This window comes from Urocampus carinirostris, chromosome 4 (genome assembly GCF_059441175.1).
Source record: "Urocampus carinirostris isolate Australia breed hairy pipefish chromosome 4, RoL_Ucar_1.0, whole genome shotgun sequence".
Classification (NCBI taxonomy): Eukaryota; Metazoa; Chordata; class Actinopteri; order Syngnathiformes; family Syngnathidae; genus Urocampus; species Urocampus carinirostris.
Genome location: NC_142352.1, coordinates 13,327,161 through 13,353,481, shown reverse-complemented (window position 1 = coordinate 13,353,481; position 26,321 = coordinate 13,327,161). Strand labels below are relative to the sequence as shown.

Genomic DNA, 26,321 nt, shown 5'->3' with positions numbered 1-26,321 from the left:
TTTTCCTTTTTCACCTGTAGCAACTTTGCTGCTTGCACTGACTTTCTTCGGAGGCATTATTAGGGGCTAAAACACTTCGTACACCTATATTAAAAGCGAAAGCAAAACGAAGCACATCCGCACGCGATAACAGTTGGTCACGAAAAGAGCGATCTACACCCGTACGCCGCTCAGCATCGCACCCTAGCGTACGCACTCACGCATTACCGGCGTTCGAACTCCGATTTTTTTGGACCGAACAGCGAATTTCTCGAAATTTTTGGTCGGACTCGGATTTGTTCGAACTGAGAGGTGTTCGAAAACCGAAGTTCCACTGTATGACTGTAAGATAATACCAATTATCGATCTACAAATAAAAACACAGAACACAGAATCAAGATTGAATGTCTTTATTGTCAATAATACTCATACAATACTTATACAATAGTAAAATGAAATCGGAGGGCTTCTTCTTTCTGTGTAAGAAAATGATGTAGGGAGCGTGTCAGTGTCTAGAGCACCAGAGGCAAATAAGTGTGACCAAATAGACAGGCGAAATGTTCGGAGATCCAGCAAGTACATGTAGCGAATATGACTGTCCAAAAGTTGAGTAGGTGGTATTCAAAGTCCTACACTTTTCATCTCAAATTACGAATATACAGTAGATAGATAGATAGATAGATAGATAGATAGATAGATAGATAGATAGATAGATAGATAGATAGATAGATAGATAGATAGATAGATAGATAGATAGATAGATAGATAGATAGATAGATAGATAGATAGATAGATAGATAGATAGATAGATAGATAGATACTTTATTCATCCCCACAGGGAAATTCACATTTCCAGCAGCATCCCTGCGCTGAGAACAATACAATAATAAAGCAAAAAGAATACAATATACAAATACCCAATGTGACGTGCTAATACCCACTGTAGCGTGTTATATAGAGTATTTAGACGAGTGCTACACAGAATACACATTGCAATAAAATACAGTAATATGCAATGTAGGGGGTGTGGTTTAATGTGGGCCTTTACTCCGCCGGGTGGAGTTAAAGAGCCTCATGGCATGAGGAAGAAAAGATCTCTTCAGTCTGTCCGTGGTACAAGACTGTGACAGCAGTCTGTCGCTGAAGCTGCTCCTCTGTCCGGATATAATGCTGTTTAGTGGAACACGTTTAAGTGTCTGAAAAATTTTAATCTTTGACCGATTGATACTGGCTATTACCCATTTGTGAAGCGAGGGTGGTGATAATGTTGTCAATACAGAGACAATTCTGGGCTGTTCTTACCTCCATTTCAGGATTTTAGTCTCCATTTGGACTCAGTCCTACTCTTCGAGGGTTTCCATTCTCATGTGCCAATGACCCTGCCATAAAGGGAAATGCCAAAAATGGTTTTGCGTCTCGACATAGGTGATGTTCTAATGGCCCAAAGTTTGTTTCTGAATTCAGATTTAGGATTGTTCAGTTGTTTAATCAGAGTTTGAGTCTTTATTCTTCTGGTTATCCGTTAGCTGTCATCACTCCCAATGCTTGTTAACCTTTTGTGTTTATAAATAAAACGGACCAGTTTTGTTAACGTTATAGTAGGAGAGGGGAGGGAAATGTATGGTTAGTTTTTATTGGGTTGGTAGGTGTATCCTTTAACAACTGGGGTTGTAGGGGCACCATTTCCTGTGGTGTGTCTTGGGCAAGTACACCCTGGTGGTGCCCATCCCTCTCCAGGCCAACATGTTTCCATCTGGTCTTAAACCTGGGACCTTAGTTGGTCTTCAATATTGGTGTTTATTATCCACTGTTTTTTTTGTGGAAGAGATTTTCAAATCATTTTTTTAAATCAAATACCAGAACATTAACATAACTCACTATCATGGCCGTATTTTCAGCAACATCATAAAACTTTATCTATTCTGTAGAAAAAAAGCCATCACTCCCAATGCTTGTCAACCTCCTGTGTTTATAAATAAAACGTATTTGGTTTATTATTATTTATGGCTGGTGCAAGGAGGACAATGTTTGGTCTTCATTATTGATGCTTTTTGTACACTGTTTTTTTTGTGGCATGGATATTCCGTTCATTATTCTTTAAATCAAATACCAAAGCTATAACATAACCAGGGTTGGGTAGGGTTACTTTATCTTGATTACTTTCAATTACTTCTGGATTATTCCAATACCAAATATGCTAATAAAAGACAAAAGAAACTAAATATGAATAAAATGATGACTCACAACACGTGGTAAGCTTTCTCTCCTGGCTTTGATCTCTTTGATCTCCGGCAAAACTAACATAAAATGCGACAGAAACAAAATGAAAATAAATCCAAACAGCTTGCTAACATCATTTTTGCCGTTCCAAAAGCCTGCACAAAATGTAGTCATTTTATTCATATTTAGTTTATTTTGTCTTTCATTAGCATATTTGGTATTAGAGTAATCCAAAAGTAATTGAAACCCTACAAAAGTAACCCTACACAACCCTGAAAATAATAAAACGTCGTGTTTTTTATAAAAAACAATTTGTCGTGAATATGTTGTCATTAATCATTGCCGGGATGAAAAGAAGGGTAAGCGGCAGTTTTGTACTTCATTATTCGAATCGTTTGGATATTCCCATTAACATTTTGCATGGTAGGTGATTCCTGCTTCCGGCAGCCCGTTTCTCTCTCTTCGCCGGGCACACGCAGAAAGATGAGTTTTACCTAAAGCTCAAACAGCCTCTATTACGTGGATTGCTTTTATTGCTGCGCAGCAAAACTGCAGAGCGGATAGGAAATGACGGTCCCGGGCTTTTTGCCTCCTGAACCGAGCCAAAACAAAAGTAATCATATGGAAATTGTATTCAAGTGCTGTGGCCAGGACGGCGCCTGTGTTCTCATAATACAGTGTAGTATATTGGTGTTATGACAAGAGATCCTGAATACACCGTGCATGCGCAATTCCAATTAATGTACCCTCATTATGAAAGTGTGTGCAATAGTACGCATGCTGCAATATTACTCTCTCCGGTGGCTCCTCTCTTATGACCTTCAACGGGAAATCGGACAAGGGGAATCGATTGTATGTTTAATTCACTCGCATACATGCACCTGCGCAGTGTAGTCAAAAAGCGAGTGAGCACAGATACGATTGGTTTGCTGTGTGAAAATTCCAACGCAAACATGGGTAAATATGTTGGCCTCTTGATATCGGCGACAAATGCTAAACTTAACCACGTATGTTTGTGTAAACTAATCCGTACGCCTGTTTTTCCCACTAATACGCGATGACAGTCGATGTAAATAACTGCAGTCAATTGCGAAAACAGATCATTTGGGGGGTAGATGCCCAATTGACAAAAAGGGAGATCCCGCCATATGTATAAATAAATGTATAAACAGATAACTATAATATGTCTAGGGCAGCACGGCGGCGCAGGGGTTAGCGCGTGTGCGGCACAGTTTTAAGGTCATGAGATCGAAGCTCCTGTGTGGAGTTTGCACGTTCTCCCCGTGCTTGCGTGGGTTTCCTCCGGGCACTCCGGTTTCCTCCCACATTCCAAATACATGCACGTCAGGTTAATTGGCCAGTCCAAACCAGTTCAGGGTGTCCCCTGCCCACCGCCTGAAGACACCTGAGATGGGCTCCAGCACCCCCGCGACTCTACTGAGGATACCCGTTCCAGATAATGGATGGATGGATAATATGTCTACATATGACAGAATTGGTTCACTCTATTTGCATAACTTTAATAAAAATATAGATGTAATAAACGGAAAATAACTTCATATGTGTACACATTGAATGTATGTGGAAAAATTATTCTTTTTAATAAATAAAAGATTAATATAATAATAATAATATAAATCCCTACTTTAAATCATTTTTCAGTGGTGTCAGGGGCGCAAAACTGGTCGGTATCCGGGACTGGGAGAGCAAGACGTGCTCGGAAACAAGTCGTAATTCGGGATGGGAGAGCAGACGGTGGTCGAGATCAAAACAGGTCGTAGCGGGAAACAAACGGGAGTAAAAAAACGGGACAAGCGTGAGTCGGGGTCGAAAAAGCTTGGCTAGAGTAAACTGAGGTTCACAGACGGACTGACAACAGGTGACAGAAAGGAGTGGGTTTGAATAGGAACAGGGGGCCAATCAGAGTCCGAGGCAGTTGGCGCCAAAGGAGCGGGCACAGGGGATTCACATCAGTAATCATGACAATAGATACACCACACTTTGGGGTTATTGCACAAAACCAATATCTGGGGGATTACACTGGGACGCTGCATGTTTATTATCCTGGCTAAATTAAGCCTCAATTCAGTTGCATGAAAGCAGTTTGATGAATTAATTTCTAGTCAAGTCAAGTCATTTTTATTTGTATAGCCCTAAATCACAAAGAGTCTAAAAAGGCTGCAAAGGTTATTACACAGACTATTTTTCAGACTATTATTACATCAGCCCATGATCTGGAACCAACATGAGGGCAAGGAAAAACTCAAAAAACCTCAACATGAGGAAAATGAAGAAACCTTGAGAAGGGAACGCACGTGTGGCATCCCCCTTTCAGGATTACCAGACAGCAAAGGATGTTGCAATCACAAATAATACTTAGATATTGTCCACGAAAAGTATAGACCGAGGGATTACCAAAATGCTTTTTGCGATTTCGCTAGTAAAATGGGTTGATCTTTGGAGCGTTGTATTTTCCTCAACAAGTTTATACTAAGGGAGAAAGGAAAACGGTTAAAGAGTGTTTTTTAATTGAAGGCTGTCGTTTGTGTTAGCGGGCTTCTTTTCAAACCGCACATTTTTACTTTTATTGGCTCTTTCTTTTCTTCTTGGTCCCTTTAGCGCTTTCATTCAGCATGAGCGTTCTTTTCTTGTTTGCGGGCCCCTCTTTGCACGCCACATGAATCATCGAGGGTACGGGGTTGGGCATTGGCCTTGACCTCCGACCCCGACTGTAATCAGTCATACTACCGAACCCTTCCTTCCTCTCTGACCACAGACGGCCCATTGACCGTCTCCCCTCCGGTTTCCCCCACCTTCCCTCCTGCTCACCCCTTTTGTCCCGGTCCCTCATGCTGGATTCAGAATGGCCATGCTGCTTTTTTTGAGGGGTTTTTGTTTGACGGGATGCTGCTTAGAGACAATGGCAAGAAAACACGCCCTAGGAGATGGAACAACAGAACCAAGGCCTCGCTGTCAAACACGTCGGCCATACGCATCAATCCATGAAACGACCTTGAACTGATGGGTAAATGATGGTGTCACCCTGTCAGGAGAGGAGCCTGGCTTTGGAGCTCTTGCGAGACGAGCAAACTCCCTTCCCCCATTTCCTAAACCCACAAACACTTTGTCTTTCACTCTTTCCCATCTGTTTCTTTGCAACTTGGGTTACTCAATTACTCAACATCAATACCAAACAATCATTTCCTTTTTAAATTTCCGTTTCTGTTTTATCGACACAAACCTCGCCTGATTCCATTTATCCCTCTATTATATGTATTTCCTTGTTTGATATGAATGTGGTTTACATCAGTGTTTCTCAACGAGTGGGTCCAGACCCAAAAGTCGGTCACGGACCATTTTGCAGAGGGTCTTGTGCAAAATAATGCTAAAAAGAAAAAAAAAAACGAGGGTCGATTACACTCTTTAGCTGTAGATGGAGATAATGCCCTGCTTGATCGCCACTTCCTGATTATTCTATTGCCGCCATCACGGTTGTATTTGAAAGGGAGCATTTTATTGTCATTTTTTGTGTTTTATTTCTTTTTTTGCCCTTTGTAATGGTCTTCAAAGAAGTTAGTGATAAGGAAAAGGAGAAAAAGAAGGAAACGATTGCAAATTACAGAAATGGTATAGGAGTGCTCACCATTGAAACGCTGTTTAAAAAAATGCTTCTATCTTTTTTACTAATTTTTTAAATCTTTATTTTCTACATAACTGAATAAGTATTATTGTCTGGGTAAATGGTATGTTCATAGTTTGGGTACATATTTCTTTTAGAATATGCTAGAGTATGTTCCGACCATTTTCTCAACCGCATCAAGCCTTCTTATTCCACTTTCATTTAAAAAGAAATGTCTTGCCTCTTCTTTACACTTTACACCAACCATATTGAATGGATCCACGAGATATTAAACAAAAAAAATGTCAACGTTTTTAGCGTGCTGGAGATAGTATAGACATAGATAGTATTAAATGTTTACACACAAACTAGAAAGCGGCCGCCGAGCGGCAGCCTTTGCAGCAGCTCCCCTGTTATCGCTCACTTTTTGTGATTTATTGTTTTAAGTGTCTGCTTCTATCTTCGGTGTTTTTCGTCCCGTTTGACAACTACACTTTGGATTACTTTCTATCCTGTGGACATGTTGTGGACAAAGTTCAATCACTTCATATACACCACCATTTTTGACAGTTAACTGTTTTCATTTTCTTTCTTTAACTTCGTTGAAGCAAGGTGCTGCATAAACTGCAACCTGCACTCATCACTCCCTTATGCCAAACTAGAGAGCGGCTGGCCTTGAAATCCATTCCAGTTGAAGACGATGCTTATTCAAGTTGTAAGTTCTTGTAGAAAGACAGCAACTTCTGCTTTCCGTGACAGTATCTCCCGCTAGCTCCGTGTCGCAAATCAACAGTAACAAAAGTCTCTCCATCTTGTCATAGATAGTGGTTCACAATTTTAAAGGAACAGTCACGCCACTGGTCGGTTTTATGGCCTTGATGACATGTTTTTATACATATATGTTTCAATAGCATACAATTAGGAGATGTTGACCGATTGTTCTCATAAGCTAGGTCAATCACATGAATACCAGGGTTGTTTATAATTCTCCTTTGTTTCAATTTACATCATTCTTCTTGTTTTTCTTGTAAAACACCGTACCATTTCCATGTCCTGGTCACAAAAAGCCACAAAAAGGAGATGCAATACCATAAAAACTAACTTGCTGCATAACATAAACTAATGCGCTGGTTTAGGCGTTTGGAACAGGGTGATGCTGGTGGTGAGCGGTCGAAAGCAATCTCCTGTAGCCTCTGAAAGTGCTCGTAACCCGGATTTTTTGAAGGCCCTGGCTTGCCGGATTGGAATCTGATCAATACATATTTTATGCTAAAGGGCCTGCAGAAATGATTGAGAAGGCCTTCGGAGAGTGTTCTGACCCTGGCAACAAGTAATGGCTTAAATGTGATATGGTTGAATGCTTAAATATGAAAGCACACATCTGGAAGCCATTTGGAAAATTATTGCACTACAAATATTACAGTGTACTTTTAATGGTTTGATATAAAAGCATCATCCCAAATAAATCGTACTAAACCAAAACCATTTTAAAGGGAATAAATTACAAAAATAAACATATACACACTCACAGTGTTGCATTTATGTATGGCATGACGTGAAATAAGCAAGTATGAAAAGAAGTGGCCAATAGCATAGCGACTGTGTCAAGTAATAAAGGGAAAAAATAGCCTGAACGGAAAGCTGTGTTTGTCACAGTTTGGGGTCTACCGCATATTTGTATGTTTGTGCATGTAGATGACAAATGACTTTCTTTTAAAAGTCTGAAATCAATTTATGTGGAAAAGGAAATTGCATTTTCACCTTTTTGCAAACCAGGTTAAAATATGGTTTCTCGATGAGGTGTGTGTGCGTGACCGTTTTCACTCTGAACCTCGCCAGCTCACAGCGGAATCAATATTTGGATATTGACTTGCTTTACTCTTGGAATAAAAAAATGGATGCATGTTTTTATTCATATTTTAGGGGTGAGTGATAGGGTGTTGCATGTCTCTTATGGTGTTCATGGCGGTTTATTTGGCTTTACATTCATTATAGCTCGGTGTCCTTGGGGGTAGGGCGCCCGCTCCGAGACTGGGAGGTTGCTGGTTCAAACCTCGGCCAAGTCATACCTAAGACTTACAACATTGGTACTCATTGCCTCCCTGCCTGGCGCTCTGCATTAGGGGTTGGAATTGGGGGGGTTTGGTCACCTAATGACTCCCCAACACATCAGTTGGATTGAGCGAGGGGGCTGGGAACCCCCTCCTCTGTATCAATCTCCCAGAAAAAGTCAGGAATGTGTTCTTGACTCTAGCCACCTCCCACTAGGGGGATATGGCGCCGGTATGTAATATAATAACATTCATTATATAACTTTCTCTAACTATAACTAATAACTAAAATAATGTGTTCATTTTAATAACCTCCATCAACCACATCTGGTGTTCACGCATTTTACAGTTGATGGTCATTCTTTGGGGCAGCACAGCAGCGTAGTGGTTAGGGCGTGTGCAGCAAAGTTCTGAGGTCAGGAGATCAAACCTTCCTGTGTGGAGTTTGCATGTTCTCCCCGTGCTTGCGTGGGTTTCCTCCAAGCACTCCATTTTCCTCTCACATCCCAAAAACATGCATGTCAAGTGAATTGGCCAGTCCAAATTGTCCCCTAGGTGTGAATGAGAGAGTGAGTTGTCTGTCCCTGTGTGCACTGCGACTGGCTGGTAACCAGTTCAGGGTGTCCTCTGCCCATAGCTGAGATGGGCTCCAGCACCCCTGGGATGCTCCTGAGGATAAGCGGTGCAGATAATGGATGGATGGTCTGATGATCTCTTGCGGAGTCAGCAACACGCGGCTTAGGAGCTGCATGCTGTTCTTTCGCTCTTCCGAGTGGCTACTTGGCGCTTTTCCAAAAATGTTTACACATTAAAAAAGATTGAGGGGCGGGGGTATATTTTTCAGCTAGGGTCAACTCCCATTTATTTGTGTGGCCCCTAATTACAAATTGTCTCAAAGGACTGCACAGGTTACAATCACACCAAACCCTGATCTTAAACAAACATGCGGGCAAGGAAAAACTTCAAAACCTCCACATGAGGAAAGTAGAAAACCCTGAGAAGCGACTTCACAAGTGGTAATACCGCTTCCAGGATGTAATAGATTTTGCATTGGATAACAATACACAAGGCATAGTGAATTTTAATTAAAAAACATAAGTTGGATGTAGGGTCGCACAGCGGCTGAGTGGTTAGCGCGCAGCCCCACAGTACAGAGATTCAGGTTTTAAGACCAGCTACTGCAACCTCCTTGTGTGGAGCTTGCATGTTCTCCCTGTGGCACGAAACCTCGAGCCTGTAAAATTGGTATTTTCATGTCGTTTCTATAGGAGCATAGACATGACACAAAGAGTTATAACATTTTCCAGTGCTGTAAAAATGTGTGGTATAGATATTACATTTCAACAAGGAGCTGATGCGAGTACAGGAGTGACAAGCTGGACGCCGCTGCATTGCTCCTTCGCTTTACTCTCTGGACTGTCCCGTGTGGCTGTTTGGCCCAAGCTTGTCCCCCTTTTAAAGGGCTAAGGACAAATTTAATTTTGTTTTGACACTTGGGCGGCAGTGGCTCAGGAGGTAGAGCGCTCGTTTTGGGATCAAGAGATCGCAGTTCGAATCCCGGCTCCTCCGTGTTACATGTCGAAGTGTCCTTGGGTAAGACACTGAACCCCTATTACCCCCAATAAGCAGGTTAGCGCCTTACATGGCTTCACGGCCGCTATTGAGAAATGTGAAGCATAATGTAAAGCGCTTTGGGAAGTCTCGACTTGAAAAGCGCTATATAAATGCAGATCATTTCATTTCATTTCATTTCATTTTTTGATCCAATATGGCTGTCCTAACATTTTGGGTTGCCTACCCCTGGTCTAGTGGTAACTTGTTGCCACTCTTACGACCACTAACGGCTTTGATTTCTGTTACATACAATGTTTTGCAATTTACTGTAGGTTATCAATGTTTATCCATTTAATTAATCTGTGCTCAAATATATCATTACTGTAAAACCCTATGTAGTAACGCATACCAATAATTACTGTTTGCATTTCCGATATTATCTGGTGTATTCTGTGGTATATAAGACTAATATTAAAATTTCTGACCAAATTTGCGTCTTATAAAAATATGGTGCTCATTTTGGGGAAGGTTTCGTTCCGGATAGTTTCTAATTACAATGTTGTATTGACCACATCCACCCATTCCAACCGAGCTTTTGGTTTTCCTTCCTTTGCAGCACACTGACCATCTACAGCATCAGTCAGGACGATGAGGCCATCTACCAGTGCATCGCCGAGAACAGCGCCGGCTCCACGCAGGCCAGCGCTCGCCTGACCGTGCTTTGGGCCGATGGCTTGCCTGGCGTGCCCACCCACGTGCAAGCCAAGGCCCTCTCGCCAACTACAATCCTGGTTTCCTGGAGGGAGCCTGATCAGAACACGCAGGACATCATCGGTTATGTGCTCCACATCCGTAGGACCCCAGGTGAGGAGGCCATCCAGTGCCGGAGAGACAAATGCAAATGACCTGCGTGACTGATGTTCAAATTAATCTTTGAGCTCCCTCTTCGTAATTTTTTAAATATTTGCTGCAATTCTCCCAAAAATCAAGGCAAAATGGACACATTTTTGGGAATGGTGCTTCACAATCTTTTTTCATTGAGGAATCGCTGATAAATATGTTTTCAGGCACTCCAGTAACCAGTGCTTTACTTGGAAATCTTGACATTGTAAAAAAAATATATATGTAAAATCCCATTGGTATTTTAACCATTTAGCAAATTTAAAGTAATATTCTTATTCAACTATATTTTAAAAACTTTTTTATCTTGTAAAAGAAAAATAATCTGTATGATTTAATTGGATCAAAAATAATACTTAAAGGAGCTATGCGAAATTTGTAACTTTTTTTCATATTGCCGCCATTGCCCCGCTTTCATCATCGTTCAGCCTTCTTCAAGCCCCTCATGTTGCACGTTCACATACATGCATTTCTTAGATGCACTCGAATAAACTCTTCTTTTTTGGTTTAGGTTGGCATTTGGACTGTACTTGAAACAGGCTTTTTTAAAATTCACCATTTTAATGTGCCACTAACAAATACAGAGGACAGAAACGTGGAAACGAGCAATAAGTCACTTTCCAGCACTCCCTCCAACCCACACTCCTCCTACTCAATGTGTTACGCCCCGAACAGCTTTGCTCAAATAATAATAGATATTATTAGAAAGAAATATTCTCCTTTCAATTTTCTACCTTTAACTTTTTAAGGACACCTCAAACAACAAACATCCTTTAAAAATATGTAAAATAAAAACAAACATTGCATACATTTCATAAGATAATAATACCTAAATTCAACAATTACTAATGTTCTACAGTATGTTAACTAAATTAATAAAAACATATTTTTTTTCCTGATTGAAAAAAAATCTAAATATAATGAAAAAAACATTTTATCTCAGAAAATAGTCAAAAATAGTAAAATAATAAAAAATAAAGACAATACTTAATGAGCAAAATGTTGCGTTATACTTTAAATTATACGTAATAAATTGAATCACAATACATACATTTTTTAAAACATATTTTAACTTTGAATGAAACAAAAAAACTTAAATTCAACAATTATCAAACGTTTAAATTCGAAAAGAGTACTTTATTCAAACTAATTCTATTGTCCCTTTTTTTTCTCAAAAATCTTAAATATTTTATTTTACTAAGTAAGTTGGGCAGAATTGTAGTAAAAGGAGGGGAAAACCCTTACCCATAATAACCCAAATTTTTTGTAATGTTGCTCTTAAAAAACATTTAATCGTTTTTTTTTTTTGTTTTTTTGTAAAGTACTTTTTTAAAGAAGAAAAAATAGGAACAATCACATTTGTCAAAAATGTGCCAACTTTTTTGAAGGGTAGGTACAAGGGGAGCACATGCTGTGATTTAGAAATTATGCATTTATTAAGAAGCATTTTAAAAACTCAAATATGCATCAAAGTTCCTTTAAAATAAACCTGGGTACCCCCGTTTAAGAACCACAGCAGTAAAAAATAGAATTCTAAATGTACACAACTATAAGCATACTCTTATAGCGTAGCCCTAGCTGCTGGTTCGTACAGTACATCTCCCTCATGTAGAATTAATTGCCCCAGGGATGTGCCAATAAGGTCGCCAGGATGGTAGATCCCAGCCACAAAACCCAGACTGTGAATATGCTCCAGTGTCTGCTGATTAAGAGCTGTAAAATGTAATAACAGACCCCCTTCTCTTTCTCTGTCTGAGATTCCCAAGACCATCAAGGGCAAAGTAGGCTGGTTGGTAATTAATAACCAGTAAAAGCAGTGAAGAAGCAATAACCATTAAATGATGAAAGGAATAGCTGTAGATGTTCTTTCATCACAAGATCTTTTCTTAATGTCGCCTTAATGTAAAAGAAAAACAACATTTAATCTCGTCTTTGACTTGATCCTCTTTGACCTGGTACCCCTTTCATCGCTAACAATCAGATCCGGTGGAAATGGAGTATGAGGAGGCTGTCAGCAAGGCCACACTGCAGCAGATCATTCGCGATTTGGAACCTTCTACAAGTTATAGCTTCTACGTCAAAGCTTATACGTCCCATGGGGCCAGCAAGCCATCAGATACTGCCACAGAGAGTACAAAAGGAGAAGGTGAGAGCTTTGAGTGTGCCAAGTTTTTTTGTTTTTGTTTTTTTACCTCGGGCAGTAACTGTCAGGAACCCACTCGGGAAGGTGCAGAAGTAAAGTGCAGAAACAATGATCTGTACTGCAAACGGTCGTCTTTTATTTGGGTCGGAATTGGTACACGGCGGTGCTGGTGATCCGGAAGGGTAGGCAAGAGTTCTGTACACTGGGATAAATAGAGGCTGAGACAACAGTGCGTGGGACGTGACATGGAAGACACCGAACTAGCACAGAGCCAAGGAGACAGTGAGATAGCGTCAAGGAAAATCGTAATAGGATCGAAATCAAAACAAGTGAACGCAACTAAGAGGAGGCAGATTGAACCTGGAAGTTAGTGTCCAAATGAGGTAAGAAATAGATAGGCTAGAGGAGAGAGAGACAAAATGAGAGGAGAGAGAAAGTGATTGTTTGAAAATTTACAGGGAAATAATAACCGGGAATGTGACAAGTAATGACTTATTTAACAGGGAGAAAAAATTCTATTTTAGAGGATGCTTTCAAGAAAACATGCTAAAAATGTGTTTTGTGTGGCTTTCCAGTTCCAGCGGCCCCGTCCCTTTTCACCAGAGTTGTGAACAGCACCGTTGTGCAGGCAATGTGGGAAGCGTCAAGCAAGATGGGCCAGCACCAAGGATTCCGACTGTACTACAGGAGAGCCCACACAGCAGTGTTTACGGGGCCCATTTCCTTACCACGAAACGCCACCCAATACAACATCACTCAACTTGGTGAGAACAAGAGAAGAAAATTTAAGTCAAATTTATTAAATGTAAATGTAAAATGTAAATGTTCTGCATTTATATAGCGCTTTTCAAGTCAATGAAGACCCCCCAAAGCGCTTTACAATGTGCTTCACACTTTTCCCTTTTAAACACTAACTAACCGATAGCAGCGTCAGCCATGCAATGCAACTACCTGCTATCGGAGGCATTAGGGATTCAGTGTCTTACCCAAGGACACTTTGACATATAACACGGAAGAGCTGGGAATCGAACCTGCAACCTCTAGATCCCAAGCCGAGCGCTTTACCTCCTGAGCTACTGCCGCTTTAGTATAGCACTTAATCACAATATGTCTCAAAGAGCTTCAGAGACCACCATTATAACATACACGGATCTGAAACATGCATATGGACAAGGAAAAACTCAAAGACCTCAGCATGAGGAAAATTAAGAAACATTGAGCAGGGCTGCACTTTATATAATCCCCCTTCCAGGATGATCACGGTGTAATTGATGTTGCAAGGGCATTAATAGACAATACACAGTCAGGGTTGGGTAGGGTTACTTTAACTTGATTATTTTCAATTACTTTTGGATTACTCCGATACCAAATATGCTAATAAAAGACAAAAGAAACTAAATATGAATAAAATGACTACATTTTGTGCAGGCTTGGGGAGTAATGGAATACATGGAACGGCAAAAATGATGTTGGCAAGCTGTTTGGATTTATTTTCATTTTGTTTCTGTCGCATTTTATGTTAGTTTTGCTGGAGATCAAAGAGATTAAAGCCAGGAGAGAAAGCTTACCACGTGTTGTGAGTCATAATTTTATTCATATTTAGTTTATTTTGTCTTTTATTAGCATATTTGGTATTGGAGTAATCCAAAAGTAATTGAAAGTAATCAAGTTAAAGTAACCCTATCCAACCCTGTACACAGTCAATGACAACCTTAAATAAAAGTAAAAATAGAAATCATGCAAAACGTCCAGTTGACAGCAAAAATTTTGACCAGGTCCAGATGGCTCAGAACCCATCCAACGTGCACATCCGCGCTCGTCAAGTGAAACGTATGAGATCCACATCACCTATAAACTATCGAACATAAGTGTCCTAAGTCTAGATTCAAACACTTCCACTGAGGTTGCAGATTGTATCTAAGAGTTCTGAGCACTGGGGTTCAAATGGAGAATGCTCTCAAGCTTGCAGATTTCTTCTTGGCTCTTGGAATCACAAAGAAACCAGCATTTCCTGGGAGGCTCCGAGCAGGAACATAGGGCAGAATCAAATTTCAGTGATAATAGTGGGAAAGTCGGTGTAAATGTATGTAGGTTAGCAATAGAGCCTTAAAATCAATAGATAGATCAGCGCAGACCTTGTTGGATTCCTCTTTAAGGGGCCCTTTTCCACTGGTGTGTGATAGATAGTTAAGGGTTTTGCATGTTACGGTGTATTTTTACCGATGGTGTTTATTTGCGTATCCTCTGTCCAGATCCTACTCTGATTTATGAGATCAATCTGCTGGCATACAACCAACACGGAGATGGCAATGCCACCATGCGCTTTGTTTCCCTGCGGGAGGCTTTGGAGAAATCCGGTGATTGCTTGGCAAAAACACAACACAACACACTTTTGAATTTTTCCAGTGATTAAATCAATGTCTGGACTTTGTTTGAGCTTGCCATACCCTGTGTCACCAGTTCTCGATGCATCATGTGACTGTGTGCAAGATGAGCATAGCAAAACCTCAACGACCGGCATCGTCATCGGTATCCACATTGGAGTGACGTGCATCATCTTCTGCGTTCTCTTCTTGGTCTTCAGCTACAGAGGCCGGTACGTTCAGTGCCGGGCTGTGGATTTTACACCTAGGTCTTTAGCTCCAGTCCAGAATTTATGATGTGTCATGTGTCAGGTGATACTGTCCGACCCATGCCCTAACCGTGTGCCCAGTTCTCTGGGTCTTACAGACTGCGCGAGAGGGGGACAGAAATCTAAATTAAGGAAGTCTGTAGAAACAGAAACAGAAAAAAATTAAAGGTGGATAAAAAAAGGTCAGTAGGAGAGAAGCTTAGCCGAATCGAAAGTAACAACCTGGTCCGAAATCCAGACTAGGTCAGGCTTAGGCTCATGCTTAAAATCCGACCTCTAGGCTGAAAGTAGCGGACAAAACCTTTTCGCGCTTGCAAAAGGCTTGTTTGCTTTTGAGTTGGGCGATATTTCGCTACTAAATCAACACAATATTTTTTCTTGTCCAGCTGGGTCTCTTCAAGTTTAACGGCTGTTGGCGCAATTACTTTGGGAAATTACCCTTAGACAATCATTGTTTGTTGACGTTTCTAAACACTCATTAGCAGGCTCCCAGACACCAACTCGTAATCTGATTAGCTAAACCAAAAGCTTTCTCAAAGACTTATGTTATGGTATACAGCCTTCGGGATTTTTTTGTGAAGGCCTCCGGGTAGATTTCTTGCCTAGCAACAACTACTAGCTGAAATCCGATTGGTAATGTCAGAGACCAGGAACGGAGACGGGACCAAATTGCGTTCATTTACTCAGCTTTATTTAGAAAGAGGAAAAGGGCTTGCACCCCTGACCGCGGATCGTCGGTCAGGGGTAGCCGATCGCTTGAAACGCGGAGGTGGCACTTCCGTGTCGAGCGAAGGCAGTGACGAGAGCGAGGAAAAAGACAGGTCGATGGCCGGAATGGTGGAGCAAAAACGTAAATGGGTTCAGAAAAGAGTTCTGCACTGGGAATCAGACGGGAAACAGGGCAGAATTGAGTCAGGAGTCAAAAAGAGCTTGCCTAGCGTAGAGCTGAGGTTCGCAGACGAACTAAAATTGTTGACAGGAAGGCGGGGGTTTGAAAAGAGGTCAGCAGCCAATCAGCGTCCGTGGCTGTTGGCGCCAACGGCCCCGCATCAGTAATCAAGACAGGTAAAATGCTAAAATACAAACAAACACCTCTGGAAGCAGCACAACCAGGGAGATGCAATGGAAGGAAGATGACAGACAATTTTGAATTCTTCATTAAGTATTGATGGACAATATTTAATTAACATCACATGATTCTGAGGAATTTTTTAGCCCGCAGAGAAGGCCTTGCAGGTCCTCACAGCCCACCACCGGTGGTCGGTATTTGTAACATTGGTTGTGGTAATCCTCAGGTTGATGTCTTGTAAGGCGGCTCAGGCAACCCCGCCAGGAGGACAAATCGCAGCACTGGAATCCTCATCTTCCCAAGAGGGCTCTGGGCTGAACGCAACCACCAGAAGAGAAATGGAGGTCAATTGCAGCACAGGAGGGAACAAAGTGGTTGACAGCAACGAGCTGGAGAGGCTCTTCCCTCAGTCTCAGATGCAAGATCCACCAATGGTGAACTGTTGCTTTGTGATGCTATTATCTTAAACTGCGTAGCCCTTTCCGATCTAGACCTTCAGTCACTTTCAATTTCTTTTGAAATTATGATGCTAATTAGTAGTTGTAGAAGTCCAGCTTGTTTATAATTTTGTTTTGACCAAATTTGCATTTTCCGCAGCGCTGTGAGAGGAATTTTTCTGGGACTGTTCTATTTGTCGAATCTCAGGGTCTGTTAAGGGAAAAAAAACATGATTCTGTGATATATCTTTGCAGTCCTCTTGAGAATAGTAATGGGAATGCTGTCTCTTTTTATAGAACCGGCTACTTTGGCCTGGCTCACTTAAGAGTTCTCTTTTGATTTCCAAACAGCTCTTTAGATTTGCTTCAGTCAGTATATTACCAATAATAATGTAATATTATGCACAAAATGAATTAAAAATTAGGGATACTACACTCTAGGTGCTGTATCTGAGTCAGATCAGGAGACTTTTCTTGTTACTGGTAACCTTGAAAAGCAGTACTATCTGTTTCATGTTGGGGAGCAAGCCCTTACCCAAAAAAAAAACGTCCTGAGGGAGGGATGGGCGCCGTCACGCTGTACTTGCCAAGTTTGTGCTCCGACGACCCTGGTGGTTATAGGATCTGTGGACCGTAATTGTAAATTGAGAGTCTGAATAGTCATTGTGTTTCGATCTTGTCAAAAAGACCAACGAAACTTTGAAGCATTAATTTAGCCATTGATTAAAATAAAATACAAAATCCACAGACGAAATATCCAGAATAAAAGAAGAGGGATGGGAAAGTCATAGAAAGATACTACTACATTACAAAATAATTTTTTCACTTTACAGTCAAAATGAAAAGAAACCCATCCATCCATTATCTGCCCCCTTAATCCTCAGCAGGGGTGCTGGAGCCCATCCCAGCCATATTCAGGCAGTGGGCAGGGGACACCCTGAACTGGTTTCCAGCCAGTCACAGAGCACACAGGGACGGAAAACGTACTTGCTCATTCACACCTAGGGACTATTTGGACCGGCCAATCACCCTGACATTCATGTTTTTGGGAATGTGGGAGGAAGTGCTCGGAGAAAACGCGGGCACGGGGAGAACATGCAAACTCCACACGGGGGAGGCTGCCGTAGCTGGACTTGAACCTTTAACTTCCGCACCCTGGGGGCTGCGCTTTAACCACCCAACCGCCGTGATTGAAAGTCACCCAATTTAAACTTATAACCTTTTTTATACTGCGCAACTTTAAAGTCAAGCAACACAGAATCCCTGAAATACACACGACACATACAAATGTTAAGATATTTCCTTTTAAGTGCAACAACAGATTTTTTTTTTTAAATGATCATAAATACAAAAAACAACAAAAAAGACACAAAATATCAATTAAAATAATTCCAGTTTTCCGAAAGAAGAAATTATCTAATACCTAACATGTTTTTATATAGTGAACTAATTTAAAGTCAAACAACAATGCAGACTTTCTGAAAAAAATACATGTTGACCAATCGCATCAGCTTTCAAGAGATAAAAATAGTCTCCCCACCAATCAGGAGCTGGCCCCCGTCGTTCACTTCAAAGGGCTGATGCAGGTTTTCCATCAGTTCCTTGAATGCAAGATTTTCCATCACTTCTGGGCAACTCATCACTTAGTTACAATTATGTTTTTTTTTTAGGCTGACAGATCTCTCTTGACCTACTCGCCAAATGACACCCAACTGTCCACGATACCGCTGGACGAATTTACCATGGAGCGGGACACAGAGACACATTTCCAAGAGTCCCCTGGGACCAGAACAGGAACCACCACCAACCAAGGCTAATCAATGTATGAGGTGTCCACTCAGATTCTTTCTCAGGTTTTCCTTTCAAAGTAGTTTGCATTTTGTGCAAAGATTTTTATTGGTAAGTTAAAAAGTTCTAAAATATTTAGAACCGGTTTTGGGGAGGTTGTTTTTCGCTAGGCCTACCGGTTAAGTGTTCTTTACTCTCACTGTCTTGTCCTTCGAGTTTTCTGGTGTTCGGCAGCACACAGAAGAGGCCCAAATGTCCTTGTTATACAAAGATGATTTCCTTTTTGAGTTTAGAAAAATATATTGACTTACATAGACTGTAATTTTATCATCTATGTCAAAAGTGGATATAAGTTATTGTTCTTATATCACTACTCTTCTGCTGATGCCAACGATGCCAGCTGCCTGCTCAAACTAAGCGACGTTTCCATCTTGTTGGCTGCCGAAGACCGAAACCCTCTTCCAGGGACTCAGCTTTTGTCTCAGGACTTTTTTTTCTCCATTGTCAATTCCAGGCCCTCATACAGGCTCTAGATATGTGTGAGTTCTACAAAAACCTACCTCAGCCGGAATGAATGTGTTAAGGGAAGCCTTTGGGAATTTTCTCTTCCCCTGTTTTCACACTAACTGTAAATGCAGAAAAACCGATGGGTCTGAATTACAAGATCAGGTGCCGCGCTACCTCAGATGTCAAGAATCATCTCTCCTCTCGGGCTTGTTCAAGCGGTCAAAACGAGTATCCAACGTCAAGCACTTCCAAACGCCGAAGTTGATGTTCTACCTCAGAATGAAATTGTCACTGTTTTTTATTTTTGGTTTATTACTTCGTGATTATTTCTTATATATTCCATGTGAATCACTTGTTTGTAGATTTAAAGTCATTTTGTACTACGTGCGAAGTTAGGCGCTATGGTTTATATTGATTTATCTATACTGCCCCATTTGAAAGGCTTATTTTACTATTGTTTTGTTTTTGACATGTCTTGGAATAGTTAGTTTAGTAGAACAAAACACTCCTAAAGACACACTGTTATGAATATATTTTCTGCTCAATGGAACAACTGCATATTGATGTCAATTCGTGTTATGACTGTCTGTGTTATGTGTGTGTGTGTGTCAAATGTTTTCTTATTATTTTAAACAGAAGCACAACTCAGCTTAAACTACTAGGATGTATTTAGACTTTTGTCAGCACAGTTCTCTATTTTGATCAATGATTTCTTCCAGCACTTGCTGAGAGTTAGATGGGAAGGTTGATGATCAGGGTGAAAGTAGCAAGCTAGCAACAGGAATAAAGTTAAAATGAACGCCATTAGTTTGGCAGTCCAGATAAATCCAAGGGAGGAAATATTATTTCTAGGCACACATGAGCAGAATCAATCTCTTTTTCATAGGACATCCATGCATGCAATTCTCTCTCTTGGATGAATATATTCTTATCTCAGCTGACCTTGGGCGAAAGGCAAGGTTATAGCAGGACCAGTACTATGTTCATCATAGCTTTTAGTGCAAAGACGGACAACCATTTTAACTCAGAAATTAGACTTGCATGATAAGAACATAAATCGAAAGACTAAATCTTAGGGTGACCAAGTATATCAGATGTGAGAGTCCTGGTTTTTAAAATGTGTGTCTAAGTCCCAAATCAATAGCAAGCCTACTTTCTATTGTTTGGTTTAAATAGCAAGCCAATTGTTCTGCTCAGAGGTTTTTACAATAGACCCATTAAAATCAAATCAAACTCCTAAATTACTTTGATGTTCATGTTATTTTATTTATTTTATTCCGCATTTTATCTCTTGCAGTTTTTTGTTTTTGTCATATGATACCTACAGCTACCTCTCGCTTTTGTGTCTAAAAATAATGGTAAATGTGGCCCTGTTTTCAGTCAAAACCCTTCACTAGTCAAAAATGTTACCCGTGTGAGGTAAACGTAGCAGTTCCCTACTATATGTTAATATTAAGTGCATTCGTTCCTTTGACAACAAAAGATAGCATTTTGAAGTAGCTCAAGTAATACCACAGCGACTGGTCAGTAGACTTAACAAAAATTTACAGTTGTATATTTGATTTTTAGTACCGTCCCAGTTTTTAATTTCATAACATCAATTTTAATAAATTTTGCCTATACGGTTTAATTCCTTTAACTATTTCCTCCTCCTGTGTCTAAGGAAACAGCTGGAGTGGAAACACTGTAATAGCTGTTCAGTAGGGGTTGGCGATAATGGGAATCCAATCCCAGGAAATATAGGGTTACACACAGCAAAAATATTTTAGGCACAAAAAATATTTTGTTTTTCTTATTAAATAGCAATGCAAACTTTTATGAGATAGCGCACAACAACAATCATAAACAATATTGGTTTAAAGTATAGGCAAAAGTACAGGAACTTTCATACAAACGTGCATTTAAAAAAAAAATACTGGTCGAGAAATTTGCATGTATTGGATCTAACATGAGCCTCACATAGAGTGAGCTGACATTATAGTCGGACATCTTGCTGCTGGGTAAACGTGAGAAGAAAAAACTTTCTCCGTAGTTAGTTTTGTTCTTTGTACTTTTTAGCATTTGTTACACAGTACAGTATAATACACACTTGATCTTTAAATGTGTGATCTTTCTTTTCATGATTTGCTCTTATGTAGCACCAAAATACTGTAGCTCCACAAGCATCCATTTAGTAGCACTCAGTTTTGTTTATCAGAGTCTGTGTTTTTTTTAACTTGACTTAATTATTTGTTGGGGGCTGTTAAACTCAAACTCAAACGCTAACCATCACCATCAACCTTCTTCTCTAACTTGAAATAAAGTTGTACATCAGGCTAACTTCTTTTGAACTTCCTCACAAAATCATCATGGTTGCCCTTTGGTCTTCAATGAATGATCTTCTTGTATGAGATTCAGGAACGCAACTTTGTAACCCATATACATAAAGAGCTAATTTAAGGGTGATGGACGGCCATTGACCGTTTTTATTCCTTCATGGCTCTCGGCTGTGCAGCGTCAGATGGTCTCACTCTGGTATGCATTACAGTTGTCTACCTCAATAGTGTTCAATATTTTGTTCAGGTCTTAAGTGGGCATGCATATCAAAATCATAACTATTCAGGAGACTCGACAACCAGGATCATATTCCGTCATTTGTATACTAATATGGTTTCTGTTGTTTCTTACTCGTTGGTGTGACTGTGCCTATCAAATGATTATCTTTTCATATCACATTTTTCCACTTGTATTTGAGTTCACTGTTTACCTTTGAATAAGATGAACTGTCAAAAGAAAAGAGGGTGGTACTCCAAACTTAAACTACTCTCGAAATGAAATGCTGTGTTTTTGTTTGTTTTTCATTGTATGTCTAAATGGGACTGCAAAGCGTCAGGAACACTAAGGTGCAAATTCATGTTTTAAGTTTTATAAATGTTTTTTGATCCTTTTTTTACTATAACAAAGTATTTCAACTTTTTTTCCTGTTTCTGATTCAGTAAACCGGATGTATTTTTAAAAATGATCTCAATATTGCTTCGTTTTTTACTTTGTGAGATATTATTCAAGCATGTTTTTGAAGCCATTCTGTCACAAGGTTTATGTATGTGTACTGATTTTTATTTTTTATTTTGCTTCACATACGCTAAGAAAGCAGTGTTCCAATAATCTGCGACTTTGGTTCAAAAGTGTTGTCATTGTTTACGTGACTGAAGAAAAATTTGTGCCAAAAAATAACACACTTATGGGTGACTAGAGCTAAACAGTTAAACAAACTCTTGCTCATTAAAATACATTTAAGCTGGCTCAAAACGACTTTTGCAGTTCAATTTGTTAATTTACTGTGACATATTTTCGGTAAGAAATCTTGTTCTTCAGTGGCGGGAGTCCAATTGACTTCCCATGCGAAGAGTCTGTAGTTTGTTTCCTTAAAGTGAAAGTCAGCCTCTGCAGGGAATCCCAGACTTCCCAATACTCATCCGCTTCGTCCAGCTCATCCGACGGGATCCCGGGGCTTTCCAGGGTGTGTTGGGGGCCTCCTGCAAGTGAGACATGCCCAGGACGCCACCCCAGGGAGGCGTCCAGGAAGCATCCTTACCAGATTCCCGAGCCTCCTCAGCTGGCTCCTCTCAATGCGGAGGAGCAGCGACTCTGAATTGAGTCCCTCCCGGATTAACGAGCTCCTCAACCTAACTCTAATGGAGAACCCAGCCACCTTGCGAAGGAAACTCATTGCTGCCCCTCGTATCCAGGATCTTGTTTTTTCGGTCATGACCCACAGTTCGTGACCATAGGTGAGGGTAGGAACGTACTTTAGATCAACCGGTAAATTGAAAGCTTTGCCTTTTGGCTCAGCTCGTTCTCCATCACAACAGACCGGTACAGGGTCCGCATGACAGCAGACGCTGCACCTTTCCGTAAGTCAATCTCCCGTTCCATCCTACCCTCGCTCGTCGAGATACTTGAACTCCTCCACTTGGGGCTGGACCTCATCCCCAACCCGGGAAGAGAATTACACCCTTTTCCAGCTGAGAATCATGGTCAAAGACTTGAAGTTGTTCACCACACCAGTGAGAGCTGAAGATTACAGTTGAGGAAGCTAACAGCACCACGTCATCTGCAAAAAAGCTGAGATTCCATGCTCAGGCCCCCAAACCGAACCCAATGCCTGCGCCTAGAAGTTCTGTCCATGAAGGTTATGAACAGTATCGATCACAAAGGGCAGCCTTAGCGGAGTTTAAGTCTCACTTGAAATTAATCCGACTTACTGCCAGCAATGCAGACCAAACTCTGGCACCGGTCATACAGAGAACCCACAGCCTGGATCAGACTGTCCAGTACCCCATACTCCCGAAGCCCCCCCCCCACAGGGCTCTTCGTGGAACACGGTTAAAAACTTTCTGCAAGTACGTAAAACACATGTAGAATGGATAGGCAAGCTCCCATGCTCCCTAGAGGACCCTGCAAGGTGATGTAGAGCTGGTCCACTGTTCCACGGGCCGAATTAAAACCACACTGTTCTTCCAAAATCTTGCATTTAATGTGCACCAAATTTTGAGAAACCATATCCACTGTTTCAAGAATGATTTTGAGTGAAGATGACAGTGCTCGGCTGTGCTGGAAACAGTGGGTAAACAGTGGGTAAACCAGGATTTGCCGTCAACTGAAGCCTGAGCATTTTCACTCATTAGCATTCTCAAAATGGCCGCCCCCAGAAATGGATGAAGACACAATGTCTTTCCTTTTAAATTCACATTCTGCATATCTAGTACTAAGCACATGTGGTCCGAGGTGCCAATAAAACAGGTTGACTTTCACTTTAAGTATTAAAATCACTGATTTAAAAAAATTGGGGATACATAACAGCGACAGGAAGCATTTATTTCAATAAGCACATGCGTCAAAAACGTGCCTTAGGTTAAAAATGCCTAGCTTAAAAACACGGATTTCTTGACAGTGTCTTCCAAAATATTTTTGTTCCTCAATGATAAATGCTACAAATTCGATCACATGCATAAGATCCGCTAACATTTTCTGACTTTAGTAACTATGCTAGTTTTATACTAGTTAAAATACATAGAAAGGCTCCAAAAGACTGCCATCCTGGCAAATTCTCATAAAATTACCATCACAGTTTGTGTTTTTTTATTTACTGTGCATACACAAGCGGAACATTTTTTACGTTTTTAACATTTAATATTCATTCAAGTTTAACTTAATCATGAATTGACAATTGCTAATCGAAATAACTACTATTGAAAACATGTACAAATGTTTTTTAAACGCATTTAAAACACTTACATGAGTGTTCCTTCTGTAAAAGCAAGAGTAACTTGTACAATTGATGGGATTACTAGATTCTGAGAGTTGTGTATGTTCTCACATGGGCTTCGGTTAATGTAATACAGTGGAACCTCGGTTCTCGACCATAATCCGTTCCAGAACCCTGTTCGAAAACCGATTTGTTCAATCACCGAAATCGTTTTTCCCATTAAAAGTAATGTAAAATAGTTTTAATCCGTTCCAACACCCTGAATGTTTACCGTGAACGCAAAAATGAAGCTAACCCAGGCTAATCGTACGTTCGCGTTAGCGTAATCTTACGTACGAAAGATTACGCTAACATGAACGTGTAAAAATTAAAAAAAGGATTATGAATAGGATTTCTTACTTTTGTGGTGGACGGTGGGGAGAGAAAAATCATCAAAAGTTTTTCACCCTCTTGCGGCAGTTGCTTCCTTATAGCGCTAACTTCCTTAGCCGCATCACTCGATTTCACAGCCTCCTTATTCTTTACTATCGCACTGATAGTAGATTTAGCCATGCTGTATTCACTAGCAAGATCGGAAATTCGTACACCTCTTTCATATTCAGCTATTATGTCTTTCTTAAACGCAATAGTTGTACGAACAATTTGTTTTTGTTTTTATCTGTACTGCTTGCACCGACCTTCTTCGGAGGCATAATTAGGGGCTAAAACACCCGTACGCCGCTCAGCATCGCACCCTAGCGTACCAGCGTTCGAACTCCGATTTTTTGACCGAACAGCGAAGCAAGAATTTCTCGAAATTTTTGGTCAAACACCGATTTTTCCGAACTGAGAGGCATTCGAAAACCGAGGTTCCACTGTATTTCATTTGTTGAATCATCCTCAATCACATTCTTGAATCAAACTGTAAAATAATATGCACTGCACGGGGCTTCATGAAGCATTTACAAACACGTTTACAATTACTCTGCTCGTCCATTTAATGACTACTGTTTGAATATTAAATCTCGGAGGCGTTGTGTAAAAAAAAAAGAATCAATTGTAATCAAGTGTAAAGGTTTTCTGTCCTTTCTTGTATCTGTCGTTCGTGATTTTCAGGTTAATGCGACTTGTGAGTCAGGTTTGAATTGGATTCATAAGAGGTGTACTGCATTGATGATCCTGTATAGATTAAAATCCAGGGTGCTAGGTGGCTGCATATTACAACCAATAAAATGTACTTTGGCTCTTGCTAGCTGTGAATGTCCATTGGTCGAGGGAGCAAAAAAAGGAAAAAGAAAAAAAAACACAGGTTACCTTGTTTTTTAACACATTCACCATCCTATTTTACATTAGTTAGCCTGTCTGGTACAACTCTGTTCAGAAATCAAAATTGTTAAAGGGACAGTGTGTATTATTTGACTATTCAAAACTACTGTAAGGTGTAGTGCAATCATAAACGAGTGCTAAGGAACAGTACAGACTAAAACTAACCAAATTGCACCGTTTTACTTCAAATTTTTTCTCCCAATCTTTTTGAGGGTTTTGGGTACCCGTAGTAGCAAGATGGTAGGCATCTGTGTCTGCTTACTTTAGGTGAGATTCATTTGATATAAAATAAATACTTATTTCTCTACCTACACCGGATGAAAATACACCTTGATATGATCAGATATTTTGCTGATTGTTTAAATCAAAATTATTCTTTTTTTTAAGGTGGGATGCAGCGTTTGGGGTGTCCTTAAAAAGATGAAAGTAGAATATTTTCTCTATTAAGTATGTTTTAATAATGCTCAGCAAAGTTTACAATGCAATCATAATTTTTTTCCACCAATCCTATCTGCTTTAAATCAGAGCTGTTCGGAACCCGCAACTCAATAGAAAGCAGGAAAAGGGATAAAGAGAATGGGGGTTTGAGTGTGATTTTGTGCTCGTGCTCACAGTTTTCTGTTAGTTCAGCATTAAAATGGTGGAAGTAATAAAAGGACTGTTTTAAATACAGTCAAAACGCCAACCCAAACCTCCAAAAAAGATAAAAAAAGAAGAGTTTTTTTCCAACACGTCTAAGAAATGCACGTACGTGCACGTGCCACACAAGCAGCTTGACAAAGGCTGCAATGCTGACTCAAGCACGAAGATGGCATCAGTGAATAGAACAATTTTAAATTCCGGCCAGATCCCTTAAAAAAATTGTTTAG

The 26,321-nt window shown here is 40.3% G+C and overlaps 1 protein-coding gene across 1 annotated transcript in view; it reads left to right on the top strand.

Annotated features, from left to right (window-relative positions):
* The window catches only part of igdcc3 (immunoglobulin superfamily, DCC subclass, member 3), a 112,282-nt gene extending 87,722 nt beyond the window's left edge, over window positions 1–24,560 (top strand). Inside the window, exons 8-14 of the mRNA XM_088333693.1 lie at window positions 10,040–10,287; window positions 12,305–12,469; window positions 13,042–13,230; window positions 14,719–14,823; window positions 14,927–15,062; window positions 16,394–16,601; window positions 18,275–24,560. Coding sequence (XP_088189819.1) covers window positions 10,040–10,287; window positions 12,305–12,469; window positions 13,042–13,230; window positions 14,719–14,823; window positions 14,927–15,062; window positions 16,394–16,601; window positions 18,275–18,421 — 1,198 coding nt within the window. The 3' untranslated portion in view covers window positions 18,422–24,560. The remainder of the gene's footprint in view (window positions 1–10,039; window positions 10,288–12,304; window positions 12,470–13,041; window positions 13,231–14,718; window positions 14,824–14,926; window positions 15,063–16,393; window positions 16,602–18,274) is intronic.
* The last annotated feature ends 1,761 nt before the right edge of the window (window positions 24,561–26,321 follow it).